At 47.4% G+C, this 10,506-nt stretch overlaps 1 protein-coding gene across 1 annotated transcript; it reads right to left on the reverse strand.

Moving 5' to 3' along the window:
- Positions 1 to 429: 429 nt before the first annotated feature.
- Positions 430 to 3,631, reverse strand: ovca2 (OVCA2 serine hydrolase domain containing). Its single transcript, XM_085964752.1, has 2 exons — positions 2,585 to 3,631; positions 430 to 975 (listed from the first exon to the last, which is right to left on the reverse strand). The coding sequence occupies exons 1-2, from the start codon at positions 2,769 to 2,771 to the stop codon at positions 473 to 475; spliced, it is 690 nt and encodes a 229-aa protein (XP_085820878.1). The 5' UTR covers positions 2,772 to 3,631; the 3' UTR covers positions 430 to 472.
- Between the last annotated feature and the right edge of the window lie 6,875 nt (positions 3,632 to 10,506).

Genomic DNA, 10,506 nt, shown 5'->3' on the forward strand with positions numbered 1-10,506 from the left:
TCAGCCCTCTTGTATGTTTTGTAAATGTGCCGGGGTTTATTTGTCCATGTGACTCAGGAGCTGTGTTTTCTCGATGGGACAACTGATCTCAGTGAAGCAGGTGCTGGAGTCACTTATAGTGCCCTGGGCTAAGGAAGGGAAGAATCAGCCAGTGTTACCATTCCTGATCACAGTCACGGACTCCTGCTGGATGCGTATCCCTTCAAGTGTTGGGCAAGGCCAGAATTAGTAAAGGACGAGTATATGTGAGTGAGGGGTTTCGACTGGTTCCCAGGGCCTCTATTCCAGCCTTTCACACTCTTAATGATTCCAAGGGGCAGAATGTGCTAGGTTGGATATTCTCTACCCCACCCCCCAGTTCCCTGCATTAATAGTCTGGCCTTGTCTCCACTCTCAACACAAATTGACTACATCACATCTCCAAGGAGCTCCAGTAGAAATGCTTTAATGGTACAACCATTTGTGGCTCGAGTTATTTTTTCTGAAACCTCTCCAGGAACTCCAAGTAAACCTGTTTCTGAGGCGCAGAGGCAGGAACAAAATGTCCTCCCGGGTGAGTGAGAATGACAGGATCTACGAATAACGTGGACAGTTCCTGGCTCATTTCCCCAGGGATGACCCGGTCAGTGTCACCAAACACGTGCAAAGAAGGAAGCGTGATGGGCTCCTCGTAGAAACGGTCGTGAAGCTTGCACCTGCTCCTAAAGCCTGCGACAAGGATCGCAAAATCAAACTGGAATCTGGGGTCTCCCTGCTGCTTGAGTGCACAGATCATAGATACGAGAGCTGCTCCTTGGCTGAAGCCCATGATACCGTCGAACGGGCCCAACTCAACCATGGCTTCAGAGATGGTCTCCAGCGATTCTTCCAGCCCTTTGCAGGTCTCCACGTGGTCCAAGGCATTGAAACTCTCCTCACCTGGGTTTGAGAACCACCAACCACAGGCATTTTCCTCAGTTTCCCCCGCTTGAATCCCTGGATCAACGAAACACAACAGAATTATATGATTCTCATCGCGAATTGGTAGGCCAAAGTACAATTTTTTCTTGCTAGTTGTACTTAGGATGTGGGTGATGCTGGCAAGGCAGTATTTACTGCCCATTCTCAGGAAGGATATATTGGCCTTGGAGGGGGTGCAGCGCAGATTCACCAGAATGATACCGGGGCTAAAAGGATTAACTTATGAGGACAGGTTGCACAGACTAGGCTTGTATTACATTGAGTATAGAAGATTAAAGGGTGACTTAATTGAGGTTGTTAAGATGATTAAAGGATTTCAGAGAGAAACTATTTGCTCTGGTGGGAGAGTCCAGAACAAGGGGGCATGACCTTAAAATTAGAGCCAGGCCGTTCAGGGGTGATGTCAAGAAGCACTTCTTCACACAAAGGGTAGTGGAAATCTGGAACTCTCTCCCCAAAAAGCTGTTAAGGTTGGGGGTCAACTGAAAATGTCAAAACCGTGATTGACAGATTTTTGTTAGGCAAGGGTATTAATGGGTACGGAACCAAGGCAGGTAGATGGAGTTAAGATACAGATCAGCCGTGATCTAATTGAATGGCAGAACAGGTTTGAGGGGCTGAATGGCCTCCTCCTGTTCCTTCTTTTCAAATCCCTCCATGCCCTCACCTCTCCCCATCTCTGTAACCGCCTCCAGCTCTGCAACCCTCCGAGATCTCTGCGCTCCTCCAATTCGGGTCTCTTGCGCATCCCCGATTTTCATTGGTGGCCGTGCCTTCAGCTGCCAAGGCCCTAAGCTCTGGAGTTCCTTCCCTAAACCTCCTCGCCTCTCTATCTCTCGCTCCTCCTTTAAGACGCTCTTTAAAACCTACCTCTTTGACCAAGCTTTTGGTTATCTGCCCTAATATCTCCATATGTGGTGTCAAATTTTGTTTGATAGTCACACCTGTGAAACACCTTGGGATGTTTTACTACGTTAAAGGCGCTATATAAAGGCAAAAGTTGCTGTGGTTCCTATGTTCCATCACGAGTTACCCTGCGGATATTAAGAATCAACCCCACTCCAGAGATTTGAGCACAAAAAGCTAGGCTGACACTCCAGTGCAGTGCTGAGGGAGTGCTGCACTGTCGGAGGTGCCGTCTTTCAGATAAGACATTAAACAGAGGGCCCCGTCTGCTCTCTCAGATGGACATAAACGATCCCATGGCACTATTTTGAAGAAGAGCAGGCGAGTTCTCCCCGGCGTCCAGGCCAATATTTATCCCTTGATGATCAACATCACTATAACATTATCTGGTCATTATCTCATTACTGCTTGTGGGGGCTTGCTGTGCACAAATGAGCTGCCACGTTTCCTACATTACAACAGTGACTACGGTTCAAAGGTACTTCATTGGCTATAAAGCGTTTTGGGACGTCCTGAGGTGGTGAAAGGCGCTATAGAAATGCAAGTGTTTCTTTCTCTTAATGTGAGGACCAAAAGTCTCTTGTGGGCCAGACCAGCGGGGAAGGCCATTAGTGAACCAGTTGGGTTTGTTGGACGGAGCTCCCAGAGGTGACAGTCGGGGTTTGAAGGCCGCCTATCCCCGGGCTCGGGCAGGCCGGTTCCCAGGGCTTGTACTCACCGTCCCCGGCGGCGGCAGCGGGAGCCGGGCCCCCCGGAGGCGGCACCCTGAGCGGCGAAGACACGTACAGCAGCTCGGCGCGTTTCCTGAGCGCCTTCCGCAGGGAGCCGGTCCGCTCCCGGAAAGATTTCTCGTTCTGCCGGTAACCGTGAACGCAGAAAAGCCGCAGCGCCGGCGGCGGAGCCATTACACGGACGGCGACAATAACTGGCAGGATCCCGCGGCCAACCCGTCCGACCGGGCAACCGAGAGCCTGCTACAAAGTGCCCGCAGTGCGTTCCCTTGACATCACCACTTCCCTATTGAATTGACTCATTTCAAAACTATTGCTTTGTTACACGATCTGATTCCAACATCAATGATATGTTTTTTCTGTAGAAGTATGAAAGAGAAAGGATATTTTGCCAGATTTCTATTGCACTAGAGAAATATTTAAAGCTGCACATGAATGTGTTATTTATTTCCCCCTCCCCTCCTCACCCAAAGGCACTGAGAATTGTTGGGGTGGAACCTCTATTTCACTCACTCGGTGGGAAGGGGAACGGGCAGGTTGGGGGACCTCCTCGTAGGACTGCTCCTGGGCCTGGCCAATGTGCCGTCAACTGGTCCGGGCAGCGGGTGGTCGAGGGGTCGTTCGGGCCCGACTGCCTGCCTCTCGTCCGCGGCCACGTTCGCGCCCATGTGGCCCTGGAGATGGAGCACGCGGTGTCAGCCGGCACGCTCAAGGCCTTCCGTGACCGGCGGGCACCGCAGGGACTGGAGTGCTTCATCACCCCCGGACACCAAATCTTAATTTAATTTGTTAAGTTTCATTTGATGTATTTTTGTTAAATTACAGATTTTGTTTATTGATCGCACCAAAAGAGCAGCCCCTCTTTCACTCCAGGAGTTGAGCCAATGATGGAAGCTATGCTGATGCTGCAATGCAGTACTGGAATTCCCTCGCTAATCCTCTCTCCCTTTCAGACGTTCCATAAAACCTGCCTCTTTGTCCAAGCTTTTGGTCATCTGTCCTGTCCTAATATTTCGTGTGGCTCGGTGTCAAATTTTATTTAATAATCACTCCTGTGAAGCGCCTTGGGATGTTTTACTACGTTAAAGGCGTTGTATAAATGCAAGCTGCTGTTGTGGTACCCCACTAGTCACTGCTTTCTGAGTGGCAGGCAGTGACTAGTGGGGTACCGCAGGGATTGGTGCTAGGACCCCAGCTATTCACAATATATATAAATGATCTAGACAAGGGAACTAGATGTAATATCTCCAAGTTTGCAGATGACACAAAGCTGGGTGAGCGTGTGTGCTGTGAGGAGGATGCAGAGAAACTCCAGTATGATTTGGACAGGTTGGGTGATTGGGCAGATGCATGGCAAATGCATTATAATGTGGATAAATGTGAGGTTATCCACTTCGGTGGCAAAAACAGGAAGACAGATTATCTGAACGGCAATAGATTGGGAAAAGGGGAAGTGCAACGAGACCTGGGTGTCCTTGTGCACCAGTCGCTGAAGGTAAGCATGCAGGTGCAGCAGGCGGTTAAGAAGGCAAATGGTATGTTGGCCTTCATAGCGAGAGGATTCGAGGACAGGAACAAGGATGTCTTGCTGCAGTTGTACAGGGCCTTGGTGAGACCACACCTTGAGTATTGTGTGCAGTTTTGGTCGCCTTATCTGAGGAAGGATGTTCTTGCCATGGAGGGAGTGCAGCGAAGATTCACCAGACTGATACCTGGGATGGCAGGAATGACGTATGAGGAGAGATTGGGTCGATTAGGCTTATATTCACTAGAGTTTAGAAGAATGAGAGGGGATCTCATTGAAACTTCTAAAATTCTAACAGGACTAGACAGACTAGATGCAGGAAGGATGTTCCCGATGGTTGGGGAGTCCAGAATCAGGGGTCACAGTCTAAAGATAAAGGGTAAGCCATTTAGGACTGAGATGAGGAGGAATTTCTTCACCCAGAGAGTGGTGAACCTGTGGAATTCTCTGCCACCAATTCATTAAATATATTCAAGAAGGAGTTGGATATATTTCTTGAGGCTAAAGGGACCAAGGGATATGGGGAGAAAGCAGGGACATGGTACTGAATTTGGATGATCAGCCATGATCTCATTAAATGGCGGAGCAGGCTCGAGGGGCCGAACGGCCTACTCCTGCTCCTATCTTTTATGTTTGTTGTTGTTGTACTGAAGGAATGCTTTATTCTCAGAGGTACAGTCCTTTGGGTGAAGTCTCAATTTGCCAAAGCCCCATCTGCCTTGTTTCAGTGCTTCAGATTTGGCATTAAGGATTCCATGGGATTATTCAAAGACGTTCTCCCAGAGTCCTGGGTGACATTACTTCATGAACCGGTGTCATCAAAAACAGATTAACTGGTCTTTCATCTCATTATGTGTACTCAGGAATTTGCTGTGTACAAAATGGCTGCCAAATATGCCTGCATAACAACAGCCACTGCACTTCAAAGTGAGCCACTGTATATGAAACCCTTTTGGATGATTGGAGTAACGCGCACCGCCTTTTCATGGCAATTGGAAAGCGAAAAGATCCGATGTTACCGGATTGGATGATTCATGTTGAGCAGCCTTTTCTCCCCATCTCCAATATTTTTATAACTAATAAACAAAGTGTTCAAAGAAAATGAAAAACAAAACACAATTTTTTAAAACGCCAATGATTGTTCTCCCAGGTTGCTCGCAGCAGTGTCCAGGGGGTTAATCTTTCATTCCTGGAGGGTAGGCAATCCTATTGGAAGGCAAAACACACAAAAAGGTCATGACCTTCGGTTGCTCTGTGACAGGAAGTGTGCAACAGGAAACCCACTGAGCGTGTGGACTGAAGGCAAACTTTGATTCAGACAGAAGATTGTTTCACCTGAAAGCATTCTGGTACTTGATTGGGGACAGGACCAAAACATCAATAAAAGGTCATGGTCACAAACAGAACCAATAAGCAGATTAGAAGATGAGGAAAAAAGGCCTTGAAGAACTTTCATTACAGTACAGCAATGAGATACCCCTGCCTACCACAGGAGAAAATGAACCAAGGCTTTCTCTGCGGCACTCAGGCAGCACGTATTAATCGGGATACTTTTGCAAGGGGAAAGGGACATTGCAATTTACTGCATCCCCTCCAATAATGGCAGATCTCTCCTATGAAGGTGGAAAGATAAGAGAATGAGGAAGAATTTTGTATGGTTCTTTTATAATCACTGTGTTAGTCGTGGCTCAGTGAGTAGCATGCTCATCTCTGAGTCAAGTCCCACTCCAGAGACTTGAGCCCAAAATCTATGTCGACACTCCAGTGCAGTGCTGAGGGAGCGCTGCACTGTCGGAGGTGCCGTCTTTGGGATGAGACGTTGAACAGAGGCTCCGTCTGCGCTCTCAGGTGGACATAAAAGATCCCATGGCCACTATTTTGAAGAAGAGCAGGGGAGTTCTCCCCGGTGTCCTAGGGCCAATATTTATCCCTCAACCAACATCACTAAAAAAAAAAATTATCTGGTCACTATCACTGTTTGTGGGAGCTTGCTGTGCGCAAATTGGCTGGCACGTTTCCCACATTACAACAGTGACTACACTTCAAAAAGTACTTCATTGGCTGGCAAGTGCTTCGGCACGTCCTGAGGTCATGAAGGTGCTATATAAATGCAAATCCTTTTCCTTACAGAGATCACAACCAGATGGAACCATGTCATAGTGGGTCAACACAATTTATTTGAACTTAATATATTGATTCACTTGGCTACACATGCTGACATGCGTCCCTCGGCAATTGCTGCCTCACGTTGTAGGGAGACCTTCGCTGACTTTGTCAACTGGCCCAGACCCGCTCCAGCTGCAGAATTGCACCGCTCGCCGTGATCACAGTTATTATCTTAAGTGCTTTGCCTGACGATTATCAAGGCCGAACGGCATTTGCGACACCTCTCCCAGGCTCTCGGCCTCTTGGTCCGAGAAAATGATATCCAAATCGTTGGCAGGTCTTGATTTTCCACACACAGTTCAGTCATCAGAAAAGTCAATCAGTCTTCTCATAATCCGCATAATGAAAGGCTGAAGTCCAAGGATTGATCCCTGTGGAACTCCATTAATCACAGCTGCCCCACTCAAGTAATTCCCATTAATGGATACCTTCTGCTTCTTGCTGTCAAGCCAATTTTCGATCCAATTAGCAATTATACCCTTGATTCCATAAGGGCTTCATTTTTTTCGTGTGAGGGACTTAAGTGAGATGCTTTCTGAAGGTCACGGTTAATTTCCCTCATTCACTGACTTGGTCACGCCGTCAGAAAATTGAAATAATTTTTGTAACTGAGGACGAGTGCCACTTGTTGACTTCTCAGGCGGCTCCGTCCCTTCAATTGTGAAGCCACTTGAAAATACAAATTAGGAGGAGCTGTCCTGGAGGATTTCCCCTCTCCCTAGTTCAAGGACGCTGAGGCCAACTCTAGCACCAAGACCACTTACTTTGGTCTGCATGGCCTAGTACTACACCAGGCAGTCCATGTACCCCCCTAAACCAGCGGGCAAGCGAGCAAGGATCCTATTATTTAAGAGTGAAGTAGAAAGATGTTGCAGAGTACGGTAACATTATTTTATGATATATATATGTATCAGTATACATAGTGATGTTGGTTGAGGGATAAATATTGGCCCTAGGACACCGGGGAGAACTCCCCTGCTCTTCTTCAAATATTGCAGATTTATCTACAATCTTATCAAAACGGTCGCTGGGACTCTCCTTGGGCTTATCCGGATCGGTTGGTGTAACTTCAGCAGAAGATCAGTGGAAATCTCGTTTAGGTGGTTTATATATATCCCTATATACTCTCTGGAGTTTAGAAGAATGAGTGGTGATCTCATTGAAACATACAAGATTCTGAGGGGGATTGACAGGGTAGATGCTGAGAGGTTGTTTCCCCTGGCTGGAGAGTCTAGAACTAGGGGTCATAGTCTCAGGATAAGGGGTCGGCCATTTAGGACTGAGATGAGGAGGAATTTCTTCACTCAGAGAGTTGTGAATCTTTGGAATTCTCTACCCCAGAGGTCTGTGGATGCTGCATCATTGAGAATATTCAAGACAGAGACAGATAGATTTTTGGACTCTAGGGGAATCAAGGGATATGGAGATCGGGCGGGAAAGAGGAGTTGAGGTCGAAGATCAGCCATGATCTTATTGAATGGTGCAGCAGGCTCGAGGGGCCGTATGGCCTACTCCTGCTCCTAGTTCTTATGTTCTTATCCGGGATTTCCGCCGATCTTCCGTCAAAGTTATGGTGGCTGATCGGGAGAATCCCTGAGGAAATTCCCGGCAGGTATGTCCCAGTGGTATTTCCTGTCCGTCAAACTTCAGGTGTCACACTCAACTTCCTGTGTCACACTTCAAAGAAAAATATCATTTGACAAATAAAGTCTTAGAGAACAAAATACCAGGGCCAGAATATTTTCAGCCTCTTAATTGACAGCAGTATAAACTCACTTAGTGTTTACTGAACAGCAGCAGCCTCTTAATTGAAATAACAACAGAAAATGCTGGAAAAACTCAGCAGGCCAGGCAACATCCGTGGAGAGAGAAATAGAGTCAATGTTTCGGGTCGAAACCCTTCTACAGAACTGAGAAAAAGGGCAGGAAATGAAACAAAAGGCAGTTTGGGGGCTGGGAAATGGGGGAGGGGATGAAAGAAGAGACATTAAGAGATATTCAAGGCGAGACGAGATGGTAATAGGACAGGTAAAGAAACAGACAATGGCTCTAGATGAAGTGTGAAATGCGCTGGTAGAGTGAAAGACAGCTGCCATGTGGGAGAGAAACAAAGGAAAAGGCACAAACCGAAAGTGTGGATAAAAAATATAAAAATATAATAGGGGCCGAGGTTATGATCTGAAATTGTTGAACTTGATATTGAGTCCGGAAGGCTGTAAAGTGCCTAATCGGAAGATGAGGTGCTGTTCCTCGAGTTTACGGTGAGCTTCCGTGGAACAATGCAAGAGGCCGCAGACGGTGAGGTCCGAGTGGGAATGGAACGGTGAATTGAAATTGAAAAGCCTCTTAATTGACCTCTGTACGGACAGCAATTAGACCGTACATCTTAGCAGAGCCACACACCTGCACTTTGCATGACCACATTTGAAGTAAAGCACTTTGGGATGTCCTGAGGACATGAAAGGTGCTGTAAAAATGCAAGCTCTTTTACATGGTACCATGCTCCCGACTTTATAAAACAATGCGTCCTCTGACTTGTGCAAACAGCACCGCAGAAGATTTGCCGTTAACATAATAAAAATGCTATGCCCAGCAAGCATTCCTTGTTACTCTTCAAATCACAGTCAAATTTCTGTGTCACGCTGAGAAATCAACAACAACAACTTGTATTTATATCGCGCCTTTAACGTAGTAAAACGTCCCAAGGCGCTTCACAGGAGCGTTATCAAACAAAATTTGACACATAAGAAAAAATTAGGGCAGATGCAAAGAGGCAGGTTTTAAGGAGTGTCTTAAAGGAGGAGAGAGAGGTGGAGAGGTTTAGGGAGGGAATTCCAGAGCTTAGGACCAAGGCAGCTGAAGGCACGGCCGCTAATGGTGGAGTGATTATAATCAGGGATGCGCAAGAGGACAGAATTGGAGGAGCGCAGAGATCTCGGGGGGGTGGGTGGGGGCTGGAGGAGGTTACAGAGATAGGGAGAGGGCGAGAGGCCATGGAGGGATTTAAAAACAAGGATCAGAATTTTAAAATCGAGGCGTTGCTGGACTGGGTAAGAAACAAAGGCAGTTATTTGGAATGTACAGAGTCACTCTCCAGGAACAGAAAATACCAGAGTCAAAATATCTACAGTCTCTTGTTCTTACCGATAATACTTAAAAAACAGACAAACAGAGCTAGGCTTCTGACCTGAATGGCAATCAAACTCTGAATAAACTCACACAGTGTTTACATAGCAGCAATCAGACTTGTAGCCTTAAAGGAACACAACACCTTAGCAGCAGTCCAATATATTGTGTGTTAATACAGCATAACTCCCCTGTCCTCACAAAACAACGCATCCTCTAACTCACTATTAGCAACACCACAGGAGGTTCGTATGTGTGTGTTGTTATAGTCATATCACACACAGCTCCGGTAACACACTGCTTTGTATCTTCCAGACCTCACTCTCCTCTGCTTAAACCAGGCACTACTCCAGGGTCATCCTGGAGAGCAAGGTTAGCCCTAGCTTCTTTCCTCCATGACCAACCATCTCCTCTCCCCGGCTTCTCCAGCCTCACTGCTAACAATAAGTGCGAGGAGCTCATGCGATTCTTTGTTACCAAGATACAGACCATCCGTTCAACTGCCCTCGATGATTCTCCCTCTTTCACTTGCCCGCCAAGCCAAATATCCCCCCACTCCAGGTGCCCCCTTCCTTTGTCCTGAACCCCTTCTCTCTCTAGTTTCTCCCCCATCTCCCCTCATGCCTTTTCCGAGCTCATCTCATCCATGAGACCCGCCTCCTGCTCCTTTAACCTCATTCCCACTAAACTGCTGACCACCTAACGTCCCTTCCTCTGCTCCACGCTAGCTGACAATGTAAAAGGCTACCTCTCCTCTGGTGCTGTCCCACTCCCTTTCAAAACTGCTGACCTCATCCCTCTCCTCTAGAAACCCACCCCTGATCCCTCTGACCGAGCAAACCCCAGCCCCATTTCCAACCTCCTCTTCCTCTCTAACGTCCTTGAACGTCTTGTTACATCCCAGTTCCGGCCCCATCTCTCCCGCAGATCCATTTGATCCCCTCCAATCAGGTTTCTGCCTCTCCTTCAGCACCAAATCAAAGTCACAAACAACATTCGGTGTGACTATGACCATGGCGCTCTATCCCTCCTTGTCTTCGTCAGCTTCTCTCCAACCTTTGACGTGGTCGACCACAAAACACTCTTCCAATG

The sequence above is a fragment of the Somniosus microcephalus genome, chromosome 22, assembly GCF_052327205.1.
Source record: "Somniosus microcephalus isolate GS21.2 chromosome 22, FLI_Smic_1.0, whole genome shotgun sequence".
In the NCBI taxonomy this organism is placed as follows: domain Eukaryota; kingdom Metazoa; phylum Chordata; class Chondrichthyes; order Squaliformes; family Somniosidae; genus Somniosus; species Somniosus microcephalus.

Bases quoted from the DNA above. Each gene is read 5' to 3' on its own strand.
- ovca2 (XM_085964752.1), bottom strand. From the start codon at position 2,771: ATGGCTCCGCCGCCGGCGCTGCGGCTTTTCTGCGTTCACGGTTACCGG. The intron at 976-2,584 runs GTGAGTACAAGC...TCGTTGATCCAG, and splicing joins CGCTGCCGCCGCCGGGGACG to GGATTCAAGCGGGGGAAACT.